The sequence below is a fragment of the Triplophysa rosa genome, linkage group LG7 (genome assembly GCF_024868665.1).
Source record: "Triplophysa rosa linkage group LG7, Trosa_1v2, whole genome shotgun sequence".
Classification (NCBI taxonomy): Eukaryota; Metazoa; Chordata; class Actinopteri; order Cypriniformes; family Nemacheilidae; genus Triplophysa; species Triplophysa rosa.
In genome coordinates, this window is record NC_079896.1 from 21,501,916 (window position 1) to 21,524,555 (window position 22,640).

The window sequence follows — 22,640 nt, forward strand, 5'->3', positions numbered from 1 at the left end:
AACGACCAAAATAATTTTTCAGCAAATTGTAATCTATTGTAATTTTGAATTTGACAGTATATTGTAGATTGTACGCATTTAGATTACTGTTAATAAAAATAGAAATAAAGCTATCCAGATCTTTCACCAGTTTATCTGACGATACTTGATCTGACAGGCTAGAGCAACCAAACTACATTCCCCATAATTCTCGGTAGCAGCGCACGCGTTAGTTTAAGTTAATTTATTACGTTAACGCTTAAAACCTTTTTGTATTGGTCTTCCGACCAAAACTCGCATCTAATGCATTTAATTATCTAATCATTAGATCCTAATGCAACGACATGCATGCGCACCAAATACTACTTAAATAAAACATTACTGCAAAGGCTGCAGGGGGAAACAACTTTAATTAAGATCTCTGGTACATAAAACGTTGTGGTTAGGGTTTGTTATCCAGCATCTCTGGAAATGTTGGGTTTGGTGACTCTTTAATACAAGGACTTCCTGGAGGACTTGGAGAAGCAAAGGGTGCAAAGAAGTCACGAGCAAATGAGAAAACATCTGATGGTTTCCTCAACAGCAGGAGTTGCAGGAAATCAGCCATTAAAGCTTTTAGTTCCGGGTGCTGTCTGATGTGGGAGGTGTAATCTGCTTTGAGTTCCTCCTGTGTCGTAAATAAAAGCCAAAGGAAGAGCTATATATTGCATAGTGTACAAATGTTGTAGGTATAACATGTAGATGTGAAAACACAATGTTTTTTGACGTGATTTTAAATGTGTAAAATATTTATGTGATCAGTTTTTATGAATAGACACACACACCTTTCTGTCAAGAAACTTTGAGTAAAGTTCCATGTCTTCTTCCCAAATGAGTGGCTTCTTCTCAAAAACAGGAATCTGGTCTTTGTCCACTGAAAAAGCAAATCTCATTTACTTACATATTTTTAAATGTAGCCTATTAAAAATCCTAAAAATCTAATGATCACAGAGGAGCAGACTGCATAATGATAAAGTCTTCAAACCTCCATCTAGCAAGAGAGGCAAATGCTGTAGCTTCATCTTTGCAGGTGAACCCAACTGTACTCTGCTTACTAGATGCCTGGGTGTAAAAATTTTTTAGGAAAAGTTCATGTTTTAGGAAATGTCAGAGTCACCATGAAATCAAAACCGACTATTGTTATTTAATCTCATTGCAGAAACCGTTTCATTCAGATATAGTACAACATTCTAAAGAGAATACTACACCAATTTTTCATGATATTTAAGGAATGTTTTGAATTTAATACAAGTTAGATTGAGCCTGACATGTACTTAAAAATGCAACCTGCAGTATTTCTTTAAGATAAGGGTGTCCTACCCATCAGGCAGAAAGAAGCAATGCCAAGTTGAAAAGGTGTCTTTTGCAGAAAACACAGTTCTTTCTATTCCAAATGTGTTGTCCAGTTCTTCACCAATCTTCTGTTTCTTCCACCCGAGTGCTCTCTGAACCAAACAAAGTTTATCACTGTTAAAACGACATCAAAGCCTGGCAAATATGACAAAAACACACTCATATGCTGGGGAAACGAAATACAGGACTTTCTTGAAATACAGGCAAGCTCAAAGGACTTACATAGGTTGACTTTGATATCACCGAATCTGCATCAAATGATAGAAATGTCATGTTTTCTGGAACAATTTTCTGCAGAGAAAGTATGCGCAGGATCAGGAAGTTGGAAGCTTCGGATACAACGCCTATTAAAGAGCTCAATGGAAATGTGTGGGTTTGCGTCTTCACTCCCTATAGATTCAGTTAAAAGAAAGGCGTTATTGCATTATTGGCACAAACTTTCAAACATAACAAGATATATTGACAAAGTATAAATAAGAATAGAGTTTTTATTTGTAATTATATACAGTTATTTCATATTATTTCAATTCATTTAAATCATGCATTAATGGTTAAAAAGCAATGTACTAATCGGCAGTTTTAGCAGGTGTGGATCACAATCTCTATTTTAAATTGTAAAAAAAATCTATTAAAGGGGTGCTGCAACGGTGTGTCATGCATTCTGACTTCTTTACAATGTTAAACGTGCTGTCTTCTCATGCTTAACATGGTCAACTTGTCAAAAAACGAGTTGGGCGTATTATGTAGTATTTCTGTGCTCGATACACTCCTTGCGATCGTACAGGTTTCGTAAAGTTTTTTTCGAACATATAAAACTGTTTCGTAACTATTTTTCTTTGTCCCTTATTGGACAATTCTCCCGGAAAAGCATTCGGCACACCCACACGGCAGTAAGGAGAGCAGGAGAAGGAGCATGCGCAGACGTCACTTTCACTTGTGTGCAGGAGAGAGAGAGCATACGTTCTCGAAGTTCAGTTGTTTGTTTGTTCACTGCATTTGGGTGATGAATGTTATATAAACGGTGGATATAACGCTGGATTTGGAGATCTTTTGAAACTGATATATGGAGCCGTCCCAGCGCTAAAAGATGCCAGACATGAACCGCATGTGGTGAGTGAAACTGATGTCTGTGTTTTGTTGGCAATGGGTGCGCACGTGCTTAAGTTCAGCCTACCCCTCCCTCCTGTACGCGCCGTATGCTTTCAGAAAAAATCATACAGCTGTATCTATCTTTTATAAATTTGATCAAACTAAATACTCTTCGAAGATACAAAGTATGCAATACTACTCTATAGGTACTCAAGATAAATATGAGATTGGCAGAAACCGCGTGTGTTAGGGCTGCTTTAAATCTTTTGCACAGAATTACTCAAAATGATTGGAATGATACTTACCTCCTTTTCTGATATCATCCTGTTTACCACAAGCTGATCATCTTGTCTAACCATATGTACCTTCCGATCCAGCATCTGATGTTCCAGCTGAAAAATTAACAAACTGTGATATTACATTATATGTTAAACTTAAATAAGGGTAAAAGCATATTAAATATGCCCATTTGGATACTGAATTGTACATTTTCTTGACAAGAAAAACATACCTTTACATATTCATGTTGATTCTCTTCCAATATCTCAAGCCTTTCAGATATATAAGCTGTCAACAATAAAAGAGAACAGGCATAACTCAACAGAAAAACAACAACATGTGCATCTTACTTTATTAAATAAATAGTAAAGTGGAAGGTAATAAGAGAGGTCATCTCACCCACAATTGATGTGCCGCAAGGGACTTCATCAATTACTCCGTGACTGCTGGCATGAAGGAGAAAGCAGAGCTCTTCATTGTATCTCGCCCTACTGACACTCACAGAGAAATCTCCCAGTTCTCTGCCCGAATCTGACACGGTCACCAGTGAATCCGCAAACACACATTTGTCCACATCCCTGGGTGCTGACAGTGAGAGTAGCCAAGTTAATTCTAATCAAATCTAATCATATATTGTCCTTCCCATGCTTGTCCCGCTCAAAAAAGAACTATACGAAGAGTTTGTTTTCGAAAATGAGATTTTTTTTATTTTTCAAAAAGTTTTTATTATATCATGTTTTTATTGTGCTTTATTGTGTTAGTTAGTTGTATTTTTTGAGTTATTATGGCTTAAATCAAAACAAACCAACTGCAGTTGATTAGTTATTCATTGGAATGCACAATAAAAAACATTTAAAAACTGAGTTATCTCATTTTGGAAATAAACTCTTCAAATGTAGGCTAGCTATAGCATACATCACACCATTAAACCCCCAGATATACAGAGTACATAAAGAAATTTTGCAATGGTTATGATGTTAAACAGCTCATGGTTCATAATGGTTTTTATAGTGAAGCTTTTAGAATTGGCATTGTTGTTCCTCAGCAGGGTAAAACAATTCACTAACTGTAGAAGATGATAATAAAGGATGTTTTTATAAAAGACACTAAATGTCACTGAACATACATGCGGCTGCCAATAATACGCTATCATTAAAGAAAACAAATGACACATATATAAGAAAATAACAGCACAATGCACTTTTTTGAATGCAGCGCCCTTTGATGCCATTAACAGATGGTCCCGACCCTAAAATAGCATCTCGGACACGGGTAAACTAAAATCGTTTTATTTAGAAAAGTAATTTGCTTAATATCACTCATGTATGAAATTTACTTACAGATGTTTTTAATAAACTCAATAGCATTAACTGAAGCTTTCTGCTCTTCTGCTTCACTCGGAGTTGTTTCGCTGTCCCCCATGTGTCTCGGAAAGTCCAGAAAAAACGATATCTTCAAAGCATAGAATTTCGCCTTTTAAGGTCGTATGAACTAGTTACCTTTTTCTGTTGACTATAATATTGTATTTTTAAGCGCAGTATGTCAGCTGATGTCACATAAACAGGAGACACCTTGCTAACACTTTTTAACAGCAAAACAACGGAATCAGTCAATAAACGTTCCCAAGTTTAAAAACGGCACAATGGATCTTAACACGACAGAAACCGCATAAAAGCTTTTTAACCGTTTTGTTTATGCTCTATGAATTTCTCGTTTATGCATGCACCTAACTTATTAGCATCTTTGGTTTCTACGGTAACGATGCTGTCATGTGCCGTAAACCGACTAGACGCGGTGCACGAAAAAGTCTTAAAGGGATAGCTCACTCAAAAATAAAAATGCTGTCATCATTTTCTCACCTTCGAGTTGTTCCAAATCTGTATAAATTTCTGTTTTGATTAACACAGAGAAAGATATTTGGAAGAATGTTTATAATCAAACAGTTTTTGGGTGCCATTGACTACCGTAGTAGGAAAAATGAGGTACTTTATATTTTTTTTGTTTTGTTTTTTTGTTTTTAATAAGTTATTTTGAAGAATGTAGGACAGCAAACAGTTCTGGGGCACTTTTGACTACCCGTGTATTTTTCCTACTATGGTTATCAATGGGGTCCAAGAACTGTTGGGTTGCAAGCATTTGCCCAAATATCTTTCTCTGTGTTCAAGAACATTATACAGATTGGGAGCAACTAGAGAGTGAGTATTCATGACAAGATTTTTCATTCTTGGGTTAACTATCCCTTTAAAGGCCCCCATGAAATCAAAATTGTTTTGTCGCTTTTAGTAGGTTAGTTTTAAAGTTGTATATAAACTAGTATGCTTCAAAACAAAGATACAATTTGCATTTATAAGATATAAGACTTCAAAACATACAAAATAACGAATTGTGATGACATCATTCTGCAGCTTCTCATGGCTACAAAATTTTGATTAAAAATATTTTTTGGCCACTACTGTATGTATAAAATATGGTTTTAAGATGGAACGTAAACATCAAATTACTTGTTTGGTTACAATGTGATATAGAGCCTTTGTATTGATTAATGCTTAAAAGCCACCTATTGTTCAATATAAAGGAAAAGTTGCCCTTCTTGCATCAGGTCATTTAACAAAAATGCTGCATTGCATGCTGGGCCGGTGCCACCATCTTAGAAGGATTTCTTTATGCTAGTGTTATTGTTTTGGTACTTGCCTGTTTGTTGTTTTGTTTGCTTAAAGCTCTGAAAATTTAATGGAGAAGATAAATTCAAAATACAATAAATAATGCTGCGTGTTCTAAGGCACTTCAGACAAGTATGAATGATTTATGGATTTATTATCACAAAACGATGATACATCAGTGCTTGCAATACCATATGTATTCCAAAAGTTGGTAGTTCAAATGTGGGATTCACTGCACATTTTCAACACAGGGTCAATCCCCCACAAAAATGAATCTTTTGTAAAACCACGGTAACTGCAAATTTAGTTTCACTAGAGTAACCAAAGTTTAATCATGGCATTAGTTATTCAACTATGGTGATACAAACTGAATTGAATCCTTCAAAAACAGGGTTACTACACTTAATATAGGTAATAAAATACTGGTATGCTGTCCTAGGGGATCAACAAGATAACACTACTTAACAATAGAAATGTAAAACTTCAGACAATGGCAAGTCTACCAAATCCTTAGAAATGTTTTTGTATAAAAAATAATGCCTAAGTCTTCCTTACTATGCACTCTTGCTATACATTTCACATTGGTGTTTTTAATTTAAAGTGATCTAATGCACTTAAACATAGTGATTACAACATGTTTAGCTTGGAATTGTTACAGTGGTTACTCCTTTCAAATATCAGTAGATCAAAAGTTTTATCGGCCCTTATAAATGTCCTTGCGTCTGCGCAACTCCTCAAAAACACGGGCGCGGTATGACGTCCAGTCTTCATCTTGCTTCTGCTGCAGGCCCAGAGCCCGGTGGAGATCCTGGGCGTGGCTTCGTAGGAAAGGATTGTACTGTTTCTCCTCTGCCAGAGTGGATGGACACTGCATGAAGAGATGGGAAAACCGAACCGTTTACGGGGCATCAAGAGCACAAGAGTTTAAACAGACATAAGACTTTGTCAAGCAGGATATATATTTTCAGTAGGACAGGTCACTTTTTTAAACTCTAAATCGAGATTGGCTTGTAAAAATATCACAACGGATGCACCTGCTGTCTATTTTCTTTCACAGCGGGCTTGGCCTTCTTACCGTGCAAAATCTCTGACCCCTCTGTTGCAGCACCCACTGTAACTTCTGCTCCCGCACAACATTATAGGGCTCCACCTCAGCAGCAAACAACAAATTAGCTTCTGCATACTCGTGTCCTACATAAAAAAAGACGTGCATTAACAAACACAGTCTTTTCAGAATTCACACCCTTGTACTAAAAGTGTGGACTGCGTTTTCTTACCAGGCCAAAGCAGAGTGTTATCGTTTAGTGATCCCACTGTGTCCAGAGATGACAACATTGTTAAGGCATTACCCTCAAACATTCTCCCTACAAGGCAATGGAAATGAGTCAGAGCTTAGAATAGAACTAGCGGGATTCAAGAATGCTACATTCCTGTTTGATACACTTTGCTGTGCGCAGACGTACACAAAATGTCAAATGTTTTTAGCAGGTTACAATAACACTACAAATCATTTAAACAGAAGGATAAATCTGCACTACTTTAAAGATAAGTGCCGCTTACAAATAATGCAAACACTCACCACACCCGGAGAGGAACACCAGGTCCCCTGAAAATAGGCTGCTGGGGCCACCGATCGCCCGGCCATCAAGCAGGTAGATCATGTGACCCACTGTGTGCCCAGGAGTGAAAAAGGCCCTGAACTGGAGCTGAGTGCCGAAACCTATTGCGTCTTTGTCTGAGAGGGGACTGAATAATCCAGAAAAACATACATCTAAATGATCTGCTGCATATTAAGCATGCTTTCAAGCGTTCTGTAAAATGATTATACTTCATTATTAGAATTCAAAACATATAACATATAGATATAAGATATTAAGAGGCACTGACTGTGTAAGTCCTGGAATGTTGTCCATAGCATTCCCATACACTCGGCAGGAACTGTAGCGTCTCTTCAAAGCCCTGTTCCCTCCACTGTGGTCCCTTATTATGGAAAAATAAATATACAAAATACATTCTGATTCAATTTGCTTGTTTAGACAACAAGTAAACACCTCATTTAGCCAATCCATTCCTGCATTCACAAAACTGATAAATGGCAATATTTTCAGATTTTTTTCCTCACCAGTGTTTGTGTGTGCAGAGAACAGCTTGCAACGTCACTCCCTCTTCTTCTAGGCATGCCTGCGTGGGTGTAAGATCACACCATAATGCTACAGCTGTGGTTAAATGTCATATAATATAAGACGTTTGTCAGATCATGTCAAATAATGCATCGCTTTGTGTGACTTGATATTTTGATTGATAAAACCTCCCTAAAACCTAACCCTGACTGACCACAATATTACTCATCCATTCATAAAAAACATGTCAACACACTTCACAATGACTAAACTCTACTTTCGAGCCATAAAGACACTGGATTGGAGATCTTTTTTATTATTATGACTGATTTCCAATGAAAACAACCAAACGAAAATGACTCCAGCTTTGGCGGTCTAGTAAACCAGTGAGGAAAGGGAAGCATTTCCACTAAACCACTTGTGGCTTGGCAATTTGACTTTGCGAGACACGGAATCCAGCTAAACCATTTCTGAAACCACAGCAAGGTTGCTTTAAACCAAACCTGAACAGGCTGGGGGTCGGCAGGGTCCACCACAACTGCCAGATTCGATGCCGTGTCAATGACCACATAGCTGTAGTTGTCTAATAGGATGGGTACTGGTATTATTTTGATGCCTGTCGAATACAAGAAACTACATTAGGTACAGGAAATCAATGGTGAAATGTATGATAGAATATGTATTTCTGATCACCGTTTATCGTAGTGGGTTGAGTTTTGGAGTGGCCGGAGGGGTATCGCTCTCTTGCTTTCCTTATCTGCCTCTTATGGAACATATACCCGAGTTTGGTCCGTGTATAAAGAGAGTACCTGTGTGCATTTTAAAAGCAAACCCTAATCAAAATAAAAGTTGACTATGAATTTATTATAGTAACACTTAGAGTAATAACTTAAATGTAAGCAGAATTTTTATAACAAGTTCCCTGGTTAGATATCAAACATTATAAAGGATCTTACTAGTGAAATCACAGTTACTGAGCAAGTTATGTACATGTAAGTGATAACTGGGATGTATTTTTCATCATTAATAATTTAAAACATGTGAATCAGTTGCAGGTACAAAATGTAAAGGAGTAATACGTTGACATTTCAATTCAAATGTTAAACTTTTCGTTTGAACCGCATAAAAACATGAATGAATGAATGAATGTAATAAAAACAATAAAGGGTGCGAAAAATTAGCAACTTACGCTATCCAGAACAGTGGTTTCTCTGTGCGAGCCATTAGTTTAGCGATTCGAGTATTTTTCCATGGAGTTTTTCTGGCACATTTAATAATACGACAAATGTATACACCTCCACACACTGAAGCAACGCAAAGCAAACACACAGTCCAGTCTGGAAGCGCCATTACCGTGGGCGTGTTGAAGATGACGAAACTAAAAGGGACAACAACGATTGGCCAGAAGTAACACTCACCGTAAAGAGTCTTGTCTTATGCGTGGCTTGTAACCAGTGCTTATAACGCATATTTTAATTCCTCTCAAACACGTCAAAACAAAATAAAATCATGATCGTTACATTAATACGGTATCATTAGTAAACGATTTGGAAAGGTATATTTGTATATATTTGAAAAGGATTTTAAAATAATTTTATAGGTGAACAGATGGTTCGTATTTATAACATTTAAACTATTAGAATCTGTATTTTTTAACAGAGAGAAGATTCTCTTTCATTATTTGTATAGTATTTGCAGCCGTAATGAAGGAACTATCTTTCTGGGAGGGCCAAGTAAAAAGACTGCAATTCTTCCGCCACCTAGTGGAAGAAAACGAAAGCGACCACACACACTCCCCGCTTGTTCTAGGAACACAAATATGTAGCTTGGGTGGGTCTAGTTCACCACATCCTTACAGGCTTGTTACATTTCTAGGGAAGCGATTCACAACGAGAGCAAGTTGGTAGGAATATTTTTAATTTCAGATACTTGATTAACGCAGTCATGTTCTTTTAATTTTGGCTTTTTTAACTCCACCTGCTGGTTAATGTGGACAAGCATATCGACGTCATCGCTTGACTGCTAGCTTACATTAGTTGGGCAGGCATTTGAAGAACAGAAGGTGGAACAGGGTGTTGACACTCGTGTTTTTATTTAAACAAAAAGGTTATTAATTTCGAACGTTTCTTTCTTCAAGATCCGACATCGTCATACAAGTTTCTGGATTTTAGACACCGCGTGGTAAGAGCACTTTTGTTATATTTTAACATAACTGTTACTTTGCTCTCGTATGGCATAGCACACCATTTCTACGTGACCATGGGAATGACAGTTCTCATTTAAACACTTGTAAAGCCAAAATGTTCAAACAGTACAACATTTTTACTACTAGGGTAAACAGCTGTAACTTGGTTGGTTAGTAACGTCGTAAAATAAATACAATTTAATGTTAAAAAAGCTGTTTTAGAAGACATTATTTTGTAAGGGGAGTGACGACAAAACGTAGGAAATATGTCAGTATGTTTAGCATAGCATGACGTCTTTATTCTATAAACTTTCAACTTAAGTCAAGAAATAACATTTATATTTAAAAAAAATGCATTGTAATGTAGAAGTATGGGAGTTGGAATTGAGTTTGTGGCCGTGGCCCAAAAACTAATCAAGTTTGTGGCTAGTCAAGGCACTTGGTTGTGAGGGCAAAAAAGATTGTCTAGCCAGACAATTCGTATTATAAGTTTAATATTAAACTTTGTTTATTCGCTGTGTCTGATCAAAGGCTCAGTGGTAAAGGTTTTAGCCTAAACTCTGCACAACATTTGTAGAACATGGTTCATTGCGTAACATTTTGGCCACGTTTCTTATGCATCAGGTGCACCAGTGAGGAAAGTGGGGAAAAAGTGTAATTTGTTGTAAGGTTGCTTAGCAAAGTACATAATGATATAACCGTGTGCAGCAGGCGTGTTGACTCATGTTGGCCGTTTGAAACCGAAATAGGAATTGAGACATTCTTTTCCATTTTGGCTTGCATTACACAGTTGATTCTCTGCACATGTTTTTGTTAGTATGTGAAGAGACGATTGACTTCTAGTCATAATCCATCCACATACTAACAAGAACAAGGAGGGACAGCTAAAGAAGGAAACTCTTCAATATGTTGTTTTTCTGCATTGCTTTGCAAATACGAAGTGAACATGTTTCAAACTTTTTGTCACATGACCTGCAGTATTGTTTGTTTATATAACAATAGTCTATGACTCAGTTTAGTTGCTCTGTGAATTCGTCACTCTTACGTCATCTAGAAAAACACCTTTATCCAAGATACTTTCTTAAAAGGTTAGGGCACGTTTACCCGGGTTACCAGTGGTTATGAGTCGTATGTTCATGCTGACCTTACAGTGTGTCTGTGTGCGAGTGTGTTTTGTGTCTGTTTGACAACAGGAAGTACTGATTCGTTGCTACAAAAATGTGGGTAACTTGTTAAAAAATTGTCAAAATCTCTTAAAATAAACGTAGGAAAACTTGGTCGATGAGGAAATACTGGGTGTATTCACATTACTCACTCGCCTCTGCGTGACTGTTGCCAGGAAGACTACATGTGGTTGGAGATTTTTGCAGTGCTTACTATTTGAGAGTGGTGAAAGTGAGAGCCATTATATGTTTGTCGCAAAGTCTTGGTAAGGCAAGTCAGTGTAGTGGCAATACCCTAGGGACAGATATTTCCAATCAGATTTATACCTTCTCTTTAAAGGAAAGGTTTACCTTCAAATGAAAATTCAGCCATTATTTACTTGCCCTCTTGTCATTTCAAACCTGTATGACTTTCTTTCATCTGCAGAACGCAAAAGAAGGTATTCTGAAAAATGTTGGTAAAAGAAAACCGTTGGTCCCCATTGACTTGCATTGGTTTTGTGTCCATACAATAGAAGTCAATGGGGACCAACGTTTTTTTTTTGGTTACCAACATCTTTCAAAATGGCTTCCTTTGTGTTCTGCAGAAGAAAGAAAATCAAATGACCGCAGAGTGAGTGAGAGAGTAAATGATGGCAGAATTTTCATTTTGAAGATGAATTATTTCTTTAACAGAAGGGATGTTGTACTACACATCATTTATTATTACTAGGGGTGTATGGATACACTCACTGCATGATACTGGGTTCACGATCACATTAGTATCACAATGTTTGAACAAAATATAAAAGCTGAAATTCAAATAACAGATTAATTTCCGAAGGATTAACAAATTGTGATATTTGTTATACATTTGGGCAATTTCGGATTTACACATGTGACATTTTGCGTTATGCATGTGACACACAACTCTCTGAGAATGTATTTGTTACAGAGGTGGGTAGTAACGCGCTACATTTACTTCGTTACATTTACTTGAGTAACATTTTGGAAAATATGTACTTTTTAAGTAAAATTAAAGTGTGTACTTTTACTCTTACTTGAGTAAATTTCTAATAGAAAATCTGTACTTTTACTTCGTTACATAACTTACATTGCGTGACGTTCCTTGTTCCTTCATTTTAAAATAATGCTTGTTAAAACGCGTTGTTTATTTCAAGGTTGTCGTCTCTTTTTACGGGCATTCCCGAGTGATCGATTCTTTTGAGTCGATTCTTTTGAAAGCATTAATTGAACAATGGGCAAAACCATTTGAATAGGCTAATGAATCAGTTCAAATGATTTGTTCAGTTCGCAGCACGATCTGAATCATCTGAAGCAGGATTACTCACTCCTCGTAGCGCGAAATTTAAGAACACGCAGAACACAAAGAGCGTTGGATGAAGTGGATATTAATCTATATCTATACAATCAAAACTGCAAATGTGTCATATTGTTTGCCAGCAATGATAAATGCCCGCCATATGCGCGCACCCGCGCGACCTGTTCGTCAGACACCAGCAACATGCGCGTTACCTGTCAGACACAGAGACGTGGGCCTGCAGAAATATACATTTGAAGAACAGAAGGAAGAAAACTTGTTGATGGGCGTGTGGTTCACTGTTTACGTTTACAAGTAAGAGCGTTTCACAACACACACGTGACACAACACGAGAAAACATGAGCTTTGTTCAAAAATGTGTATTTCATTTAAGAGAGCACTGCAGATGTTCTAGATCATCTTAAAGCCTGAGTTTAGTTCATGCTTTAGTTTGACATGGTCTATTATTCTAAATAAGTTGTGTAAACTACATTGACATCAGGACTAGATGAAATTTACAGAAATGCTTGTCTCTTCTGCTGTTTGTCTATTCTTTAGCGTCTCTCTAGTATATTGCAAAGATATCTGCTTATGATAATTAAAATATTGATTAAAATGTAATATTAAAATATTGGCGTTAATATTAATTTTATGTAGTAGGCCTATATAATCAGATACAAAGTAACTAAGTAACTAGCTACTTGAGTAGTTTTTTCATTGCATACTTTTTTACTTTTACTCAAGTAATTTTTAAAATAGTGACTTTTACTTTTACTTAAGTAACAATTTCTCTAGTTACTTGTACTTTTACTTGAGTAAAGATTTTGGCTACTCTACCCACCTCTGATTTGTTACCAATATATTGAACTATCTGTTTATTTTTTACTAAATCCCTGTTGATAAAGTCAGAAAAATATCAGAATTTATGTTAATTAAAATGCACAAACCAGAAGCAAAAATATCCAACAAATGAAGACGAGATGGTTCATAGAACATAAAATAGTTGTTATATTTTCATGTGCCCATTTTTGTGGAATATTGACTGTAACGGAAGTGACAATTCTGAAAGCAACACTTACCTGACTATGAAAAACCATGCTTAAAAGATAAAAAATCCCATTATTTAAACCACCAAATGTTAAAGGGGTGATGTAACGCTGTTTCATGCATTCTGACTTCTTTACAATGTTAAAAATGCTGGCTTAACATGGTCAACTTGGTCAACTCTATGCTCGATACACTCCCCCAAGGTTAGTATAGGTTTTCGGAAAGTTTTTTTTTTTGAACATGAAAAACCGTTACGTAACAACTTTATCTTAGTCCCTTATAGAAAGGGTATGCATTGACATCACTTTCCCACGTGAACAACATGTCAGGACACACCCAGCAAAATGGCTGAGGAGAATAGGAGAAACAAAGAAACCGGGATTAATTCACAAAATTATTGTATTGTCCTGATATTGTAAGCACAGCAGTCATTTTGCTGAGTGTTTTGCCACCCACGGGGATGCGCTCCGGCGTGCTCACGTGGTGTTCACGTGCTAAAGTGACGACACGTCCATACCCTCTATTGAGCAACTCTCCCGGAAAAGCACACCCACGGCAAGGCGAAAGAAAAGCCCGCCCATGCATCAAAAAAAGACAGGAAGTGTGCCGTTTTCTGTCAACTCGTCACTTGTTTACATCCTGAACCGGTCAAACCCTGCATAGTGGGTTTCTATTAATAATGCTGAAGTTTTGGGGGGGAAAGATGTTTGACATGAATCAGGAAGAGGGGGAGTATACCAGAGGCAGTAAAAGACTATCTTTTCATGTGTTGTCAAATAGTGTAAATATTATAAACATTATAAAATGTTTTGCTTAAAAGTTACGGTTGGGCCCACACAGAATCAGAGCTCACAGAACTCTTCAGAAATAAACACATGTCATTCTTTAAGTTATTTACACTCCCTTGCTTTTATAAAATTATGCTTTGATCTGTCAGAAAAAATTGTAGCACTCCCAGTTCTGACGTTGAAATCCATTAGGCAAACCATCAGCGCAGTAAACATGAGAACAGTCTGCAGATTTCTTCCAGGCCTGGTTATAGTACTCCGTAATTGACAGAATGGATCAAAGTGTAATTCCAGGCGAAGCATTAGAATGTGTTTGAAAAGACACTTTAGCTTGGATTTTAGGGTCATTACCGTATTATTTTGGACTGAATAGAAGAGTTTGCTGTTGTTTGGAACTGGTATCTTGCAGATCAGCCAAACAATTTTTTAACTTATGTACAATAGCACTTACTTATGTAAAGTAGCAGAAAGAAAAACATATTGTAAAGTACATTTTTGTTGTGGTGCAAACCTTAACTTGGGTATGTACAGTTAGGGCTGTCACGATTATGAAATTTGATTGACGATTAATTGTCTAATAAATCATTGCGATTATGACGATTAATTGTCTGTTTTAGGGCTTTGACGATTAATTGTCTGTTTTTGAGCTTTGACATTTAATTCTCATACATTTTTGATTCAGCGATTGAAATGACCATATTGTTCTTATTGTTTTTCTTGGAAATACATTGGAAAAAATTGGGTCATCATATAAGGTATAGGCTTTTACCTGTCAATAATACAACCACCAAATACTTGTAAATTAAGTAAATTGATCAGGAGTGAATTGAAGCCACCATTAAAATGCTATCAGTCATAGAAAAGCTTCTAGTCTGTTTTTTTCTGACTTGCAAGACTACAATAAAATTGTACTTGTGTGTTAATGAAATTTTGATAGACTGGTTTTCACACTGAGATTTGCTTAAATAATATTAAATTGTACTGCAGGTAATTTGTATATGTTTTAGTTTTTTTTAAGTGATTGTGTTGTGGTGGTACATTTTACAAGTATTACCATGCTTTAGTAACAATATATACACTAAATTATGCAATATGCATATGCACTACAGCTCCCCCTAGTGTTTTCTATAGAGATGTGCAATTGCGATGATCTGAAACCATCGCGATGAGGTCAAACAATCGCGATGAGACGATTATTTAATAATCGTGACAGCCCTATGTACAGTAGTTGCACAAATGATCCGAATGTCTTTGTCTTCTCTGCCAGGATTTATTGAAGCAGCATGTCCAGGTCTGATTTTCCTCCGGGTTATGATGAATCCCGGCTGCTCTCCAACCCTGATCCTCGGAGTGGTTACCCTCCTTCTGCCTCTCCGTATGGCTTCGGCTCATATGGGGGACCACCGCCTTATCCGCAGCCCAACACATACCCAGGACAACCTGGAGGATACCCCCCGCAGCCCAATAATGCTTACCCAGGACAACCTGGAGGATACCCCCCGCAGCCCAATAATGCTTACCCAGGACAACCTGGAGGATTCCCCCCGCCATTTATTCCTCCCATGCCAATCCCTGTTGTTTCCAACGATTCAGGTATGATAACTACTGATTCTAGTAAATACAAACTGGAATCATACACTGGAATCAAACCCTAACCCGCCACATTTAATATCGCCATAAGTTTTAGTTAAAGGGGTCATATGGCGCGAATACGTGTTTTTAAATAGTTTATACTAGTGTTGTCAAAAATATTGATATTTCGATACGTATCGATTCTGAAAAATCTGAAACGGTTCCAATACGCATGTCCCACGTATCGATACCAGCTGCGCATTCCCGTTCTCTCTCTCTTTTCCGACATTGAGTTGACACACACTGCACGTGAACACAGTGACAACAGAGCCCCGCCTCCTTTCACAGACTTGACTCGTTTGTGGCAGTTAAATAGTGTTAGTATTAGAAAAGATGGCCAGTAACACATCTGGTGCTTGGCGCACTTCCGTGTTTACCATAGCGCTCTATGTATGTGCGCTGATGAATGATTTCATCCACTCGTCTAATTCGCTCTGGTTAAACGTTGTTAATGTTAGAAAGATGGCCAGTGCGGAGTCTCTGCAACAGTTTTTGCATTTAAAGTTTGCGTTTCTGTCTATATGTGCGCTGATCAATGATTATATGTGAATAAAAGACAAATAAAAAAAATGTAATCATATAAATGTAGGCTATTAACTAACATTAATGAACAATGAATAAGCAATACATATGTTGAAGTATTTTTTAATCTCTTTTAAATGTTAGTTAAAAAATACAACTATTTATGTAAGCTCTGGTCCATTAATACTGACAAATACAACTTTGATTTTAAATAGTAAATGTATTAGTAAAATGAACATTAGATTAACAATTAATAAATAATGTAAAAATATACCTCATTGTTTAGTCTTGTTCAATTTAACTTTAAATAAAATGTAAAAAATGTAGGGCCTTATTGTTGTGGCAGTTTTTTCCCGTGGTATTGAAAATGGTATCGAATATCGCTATTTTTTTAGGTATTGAATCGAAGTTAGAAATTCCAGTATCGTGACAACACTAGTTTATACACATTCTAAAACAAACGATAATATTCATTTTAGCCGTGACATATGACCCCTTTAGTTATTTAGTCACTTTTATACGAATATTCCTAACTAGAGTGAAAAAAGTAAATATGTGAATTAGGGCTGTCAAACGATTAATCGCATCCAGAATAAAAGTTTGTGTTTACAGAATATATGTCTATGTACTACTATATAAATACAAACACATACACATGAATACATATTTAGGAAATATTTACATGTATTTATTTATGTTGAAATTATATATAAATGTTTATTATTATTATTATTATTATTATTTTCCCTTAAATATATGCATGTATGTGTATGTGTTAATAAATACAAAATTATTATGCACAGTACACAGATATATATTATGTAAACACAAACTTTTATTCTGGATGTGATTAATCGCGATTAATCGTTTGACAACCCTAATGTGAATATTTGATGTCTCCCTCAGCTGTACAGTATGTTATGAGAGTCAGTCAAACTCATGAATATGTCAGTTCAGAATGCCTTTAGTCTTGACTAAAAGATGTTACACTGTTACAGATGACAATGAAGGATTTACCACAGCAGAAGGATGGGACAGTACTCGTGTCCGACACACTTTTATACGGAAAGTAAGGAACAACTCTTACATCAGAATAAAGTTTAGTTCTATAGACGGTTTCAGCAGCAACAACATAAGCAAAGAATCAATAACTGTTGAGGTTTCATTTAATACAATTAATACACAATAAAAATGTCAATATAAAGTAATATCAATATAAATTAAATATAAAATAAATTGTTATATTATAACAAAACACAGGCCGGAAGTTAACTTCAGGCCAGCTCAAGCATCTGATGAAACCGTCTATAAGGATGTAGTTTAAACGTACCGACCGTTGTATGATTCCGAATGGATGTGTCTTACAGGTTTACCTGATCCTCGCTGTACAGCTTCTCATCACATTTGGAATCGTGGCTATTTTCACGTTCGTGTAAGTCTCTGTGTTCTGACTGTTATTACTTAGTCTTGTTTGTTTTCACAGAAAAACGTTTTTAATTATGCAGGTAGACTCTAATCAGATTATTTTATTTTGTTCATATAGGGAATCTGTAGCAGGGTTTGTGAGAAGAAACCCAGCAATTTACTGGACTTCATAGTAAGAACAAGGCATTTATGTAAAATACACATTTGACAATATTGAACAGTGGTGGTAGTAGTCCTGTTAGTCCGAATAACAACAACAACAACAACAACAAAATAGCGTGAAGTGGAAGTATGGAACAGTGTAATTGACTGGTGAAATGTTTTTCAGTGCTGTCTACTTTATCACACATATGGTGTTGGTTTGCTGTCAGGGACCCAGGTGAGATTTTTCCTTTATCTGAACCAGCTTCATAGCAGCTCTAGTAAAAATAACAGATGGTGATATTTTGTACCATGTGCTTTCACTAATGTGAATTACTACACAAGTCTATTTAGAAGGTAACACATCAAAGTTAAACCAAAACCAAGGTAAAACTAAAGCTGCCATGAAATGAGCCGTAACACAAACATGTGATTTAACGTAAACAATTTGGCTTTAACATTTGTTCTGCTATACCATTTGTTTAGGAGACGTTTCCCATGGAACCTGATCCTGTTGACCATTTTTGTGAGTCAGATTCTGAGTCACTGTGACCAAAGGTGTAATGAAAATGCTTATTGTATTTTTTTTCTTCTTTCAGACATTGGCGTTGTCATACATGACTGGGACAGTAGCAAGGTAAGGCAGCTGTTTTAGATAGTGTCTGTGTACCTTAACTCTGTGTTGTAACAAGGAAGCGGAGTGAAATAGCTTAAGATTTTAAAAGTAATTTACATTATATTTTATGATTTTTTAAATTCTAGTTACTATAGTACTAAAGCAGTATTCCTGGCCCTGGGGATCACTGCTGTCGTGTGCATTGCTGTGACCGTGTTCTGCTTCCAGACTAAGGTAGAGTCACATTTATGTATATCAGCACCATGACTTTAGCCTGTACCCCAAGACCTCGTATCATGCTTTTCCATCCTTCTAATAGGTGGATTTTACCAAATGTGCTGGACTTTTCAGCGTGCTTGGAATCGTGGTTTTTGTGACCGGCATCATCACAGTTATCGTGCTGTCATTCAAATATGTGAGCAGAACTTTTACATCAAGCCACTTTCATTTGTACTGTATAGTACTATTTCTTTGTTTATAGTATTTCAAAGTATGTCAAAGGGATAGTTCACCCAAAAATGAAAATTCTGTCATCATTTACTCACCCTCGAGTGTCCAAAACTGTATAAAAGTCTTTATTCTTTTGAATACATAAGAAGATATTTTAAAGAATGTGGGAAACTAAATAGTTCTGGCTTCTGGGGCACTATTGACTACCATAGTAGTTTTATTCCCTACTATGGAAGTCTATAGTGCCCCAGATCTGTTGGGTTACAAACATTCTTCTAAATATCATTCTTAGTGTTCAGCAGAATAACGACATTTACACAGGTTTGGAACAACTTGAGGGTGAGTAAATGATGACAGAATTTTCATTTTTTCCATTTAATGCCTTAAACCCACAGTTTGCATGCAAAAGGTGACTGGCAAGAAAGTAGTAGGGGAGGGAACTGTATTCATAGGTGTTTACAGTAACCTTATGCTATTTCAGATCCCATGGCTTCACATGGTGTATGCAGCTATAGGGGCCATTGCATTTACTCTGGTACGTGTATCAATCAAACACAATTACAAGCTCCAATTTGTCTCATATTCCTTGAATTTATCTATTCAAGCACAATGTTGTTTCATCTCTTTTTATTCAACTATGTATATCTGTGTTTTTTTTTTTACTAGTTTCTGGCATATCACACCCAGCTGCTCATTGGCAACAGGAAACACTCTATCGGACCAGAGGAATATGTTTTTGCTGCTCTCTCTCTTTATGTTGACATTATCCAGATCTTCCTCTTCCTCCTGCAAATCATCGGATTTGCAGAGAGATAGAAGCTTCAAGCTGGTCGGCCGGCCTGTTTTGTCACAATGGCTTTGTTTTTATGCACTATGCAACGTCTTCTCAGTCCAGTCATGGACTGGAACATGTACTCAAATAATTAAACTCTACTGAACTTAGAACATGATTCTGATCCAATTGTTATTAGCTGTTAAGGGATGAATACAGTGTCCATTGAGTATTCTAACTGTATGCTTACATTCTCATCAAATGAGGGATTTGTATGTGATGTGTTCCATCATTTTGTGTCAAGTCAAAATATGCCATTATAGAAGAAACATTATATTTGGCATTGTATAGATGCACAGTGTTCATTGTAGTATGACATCACTCGTGGTGCCTATTTGATTCAATCACCCTCCTGTTAAAACCTCCAAGATTTAACAGGAAAACATGGGGGACTCAAAATGATGGAGAATTATATAGATAAGTGGATCTGTATTATGTAAACCTCTACTGTATAGTCACGGTTATAGCTTTTCTGCTGTGTACATAATCTATCATTTGATCTATAACTTTTAAATACATATGTATCTCGCAGACATCCCTATATTTATATAAAAGTATATCTATTACATATTAATACCAGAATCAGTGCTCGAAAATTTTCTTTACTTGATTCATTTGATACTACTATGTGGTGCCTCTTTGTTTGTTTAGTGTCAAATATACACCGTAAATACAATAATAAAAATAGTATTAACAACATAAATGAAATATCAAATTATGCTGTTTTTTTAAGTGCCTTTGTCATATTGTTGAAGAATTGCTTAAGTTTAAAATGTATCATTGTTATTTTGGGAATGGTCATATTAAACACTGAGTAAAACTCATATTTGATGGATTTGAATATTTAAAGTTGGTTGCACGTCAGTTTTTATTATATTAATGTTCAACCATACTAAGTTCAAACATTCTGCAATGACATCAAAATCTCATTTTCAGACAGAAAGATTTTTATCTTACAAACACAACAATTTGTTTCCAACTCCTGATCAAAGGTCTATCATCATCATCATCATCATACAAACCATCTTTCAAAGTCTTTGTTTTATAATTTTCCATGGCAACCCAATCATAAGTGCTCAATGAAGGCAGTTTTCAGAACAATAGTCATTTGTAACAGATGCTTTCACTCCACCCTGGTGGCAAGTTTATATCGCTCACTGTCGTAATCTCCCTCATTGGCTTTTTTCATTCTCTGTCTGACTTTCAGCTGCTTCAGTCGGTTCTTGTCCACCTGTCTCTTTGCCAGAATAAAGCCAATAACTCCAGTGGGCAGGCCAATCATCCTATGAGAAAACATTTTAGTATAGTATCAGAATAATCAACTTCTTAATATTTATATACTCAAATAAATTCAATCGTCCATTGCAGGCAGGGCTTACCACGCATATCCAATCTTCTTCATTGGATTTTTGGCCTTCCTTTTTGGAATGTACTCAGGCCTGTTATCATCTTCACCTTCTTCATTCTCCTCTTCTTTCCTTTGTTGCGCTGTCTTATATTCATGTTCGTTTGGTTTCTGTCTGCTTGTTATTTCTTGTGTCTTGCTGGTGGTTTGTAAGCAGAAATGCCTGCAGTGTAGAGCTCTGCTATGTAAAACATTCTGCAATCCGAGATGATAAATCTTACACTTAAAGGGAGATCCTACCCATAATGTCCTAATTGACAGCTGATGCAATCCTGTCCAAAAACGATTAAGATATAAACAAGTCATGTTTATACATTGAATGTGAAAAAAGAGAATGCAAAGACACATGTAAGTTGTGAAACAAAACAGGCTCATTCCATCACGTTTTAATTTTTGATCTGATCCCAAAATACCCCTTACAGAAAAGACACACGAAATTCACATGTGCAAAAAACACGTGTGATCACATGTGAAATGTGTGTTTTTGGAACATTTTGGTGTGAATTCCCACGTGAAACCCATGGGATAACATGTAAAAACCCATGGGATAACATATGCGACATGTCTCCACATGTGATCACATGTTCTTCACGTCACCACATGTTGCACATGTCATCCCATGAGTTTTTACATGTTATCCCATGGGTTTCACGTGGGGATTCACATGGAATTCACACCAAAATGTTCCAAAAACACACATTTCACATGTGATCACACGTGTTTTTTTGCACATGTTAAACACATGTTGTATACATGTGATCACATGCGAAAAACGTAAAAAAACGTGAAATTCATGTGTCTTTTCTGTAAGGGACATGTAATACATAAATGCATGTATTATGTTGTTTAAAAAAATGTTTTGTTAAAAACAATATTTTCATTTGTGAGAAATGTTACCACTAGTTCACAGAATGAAACAAAAATATTTTGGTTTCTTAATTTTAATGAATTAATACAAACATGTAGACACACAAGACTGCAGATACAACTATAACTTTAAACGAAAAATATATTTGTCCATATTTATACTGACATAATAGCCATATGTATGTAAATTGTGCCTTACAATGTAATACTTGATATTATATTATTACTTTATGATTATGTCCTCATACAAACTGAAATGTCAAGTAAATGAAATGTCGCTTGTCTGTAAATGTTACTATAGCAGTATGTTTTAATTAGTAGCGGTAATTGAAAAAAGATAATTCAAAAGAAAACGGAACAATGTCTAACCAGTTTGTTGATACATATCACTATATACAAAACTAAATTGTTGCAAACGGTTCTGAAATACCTTCAAAAGCCGACCTCATCAGATTCCTACAGGGCGCAGCCATCTTTGTTGTGTGTGTGCAGTGAGCGTGCGTCATCAACGGGCCACTTTGATTCAAGTGGATATGTGCCGCGCTATGTGCCTGACGGTCTTATTACTCCAATAAAATCACAGCCAATCCGATGTAGATATTCAAAACCCGCCAGAATACAGATTTGGAGGCATGGGTGAAATGTCATTTTAGTATAAAAAAATATTTTAGGTTAAACTATTACTTTGCATACAATACTTTCTTCTCATTGTTGTGTATTTTACATGGTGTAGTAGACATTACAGATT

General features: G+C 36.2%; 4 protein-coding genes across 6 annotated transcripts; 1 reads left to right on the forward strand and 3 right to left on the reverse strand.

Annotated features, from left to right (window-relative positions):
- Nucleotides 1–380: 380 nt before the first annotated feature.
- catip (ciliogenesis associated TTC17 interacting protein) lies at nucleotides 381–4,464 on the reverse strand. 2 transcript variants are annotated; one of them, XM_057338599.1, is made up of 9 exons: nucleotides 4,080–4,464; nucleotides 3,139–3,324; nucleotides 2,972–3,027; nucleotides 2,766–2,852; nucleotides 1,594–1,662; nucleotides 1,339–1,463; nucleotides 1,004–1,080; nucleotides 804–892; nucleotides 381–646 (listed from the first exon to the last, which is right to left on the reverse strand). In XM_057338599.1, exons 1-9 carry the CDS (start codon nucleotides 4,159–4,161, stop codon nucleotides 422–424), a joined length of 996 nt encoding a protein of 331 aa, XP_057194582.1. In that variant the 5' UTR covers nucleotides 4,162–4,464; the 3' UTR covers nucleotides 381–421. The 2 variants fall into 2 exon arrangements, with proteins under 2 accessions (XP_057194582.1, XP_057194580.1); XM_057338597.1 differs by having other exon boundaries at nucleotides 1,594–1,761.
- Nucleotides 4,465–5,536: 1,072 nt separating this feature from the next.
- On the reverse strand, nucleotides 5,537–8,882 carry pnkd (PNKD metallo-beta-lactamase domain containing). The gene is made up of 9 exons (XM_057338239.1): nucleotides 8,709–8,882; nucleotides 8,213–8,328; nucleotides 8,023–8,135; nucleotides 7,522–7,580; nucleotides 7,287–7,379; nucleotides 6,979–7,145; nucleotides 6,677–6,763; nucleotides 6,475–6,590; nucleotides 5,537–6,267 (listed from the first exon to the last, which is right to left on the reverse strand). The coding sequence occupies exons 1-9, from the start codon at nucleotides 8,867–8,869 to the stop codon at nucleotides 6,094–6,096; spliced, it is 1,086 nt and encodes a 361-aa protein (XP_057194222.1). The 5' UTR covers nucleotides 8,870–8,882; the 3' UTR covers nucleotides 5,537–6,093.
- Nucleotides 8,883–9,316: 434 nt separating this feature from the next.
- On the forward strand, nucleotides 9,317–20,328 carry tmbim1a (transmembrane BAX inhibitor motif containing 1a). 2 transcript variants are annotated; one of them, XM_057338558.1, is made up of 13 exons: nucleotides 9,335–9,422; nucleotides 9,657–9,700; nucleotides 15,270–15,595; nucleotides 17,155–17,225; nucleotides 17,524–17,588; nucleotides 17,700–17,753; nucleotides 17,910–17,960; nucleotides 18,209–18,248; nucleotides 18,322–18,359; nucleotides 18,485–18,572; nucleotides 18,658–18,753; nucleotides 19,270–19,323; nucleotides 19,455–20,328. In XM_057338558.1, the coding sequence occupies exons 3-13, from the start codon at nucleotides 15,286–15,288 to the stop codon at nucleotides 19,602–19,604; spliced, it is 1,017 nt and encodes a 338-aa protein (XP_057194541.1). In that variant the 5' UTR covers nucleotides 9,335–9,422; nucleotides 9,657–9,700; nucleotides 15,270–15,285; the 3' UTR covers nucleotides 19,605–20,328. The 2 variants fall into 2 exon arrangements, with proteins under 2 accessions (XP_057194540.1, XP_057194541.1); XM_057338557.1 differs by having other exon boundaries at nucleotides 9,317–9,700.
- A 117-nt stretch (nucleotides 20,329–20,445) lies between these two features.
- On the reverse strand, nucleotides 20,446–22,400 carry si:ch73-71c20.5 (DUF4748 domain-containing protein). The gene is made up of 3 exons (XM_057338559.1): nucleotides 22,323–22,400; nucleotides 21,000–21,297; nucleotides 20,446–20,903 (listed from the first exon to the last, which is right to left on the reverse strand). Exons 1-3 carry the CDS (start codon nucleotides 22,396–22,398, stop codon nucleotides 20,744–20,746), a joined length of 534 nt encoding a protein of 177 aa, XP_057194542.1. The 5' UTR covers nucleotides 22,399–22,400; the 3' UTR covers nucleotides 20,446–20,743.
- Between the last annotated feature and the right edge of the window lie 240 nt (nucleotides 22,401–22,640).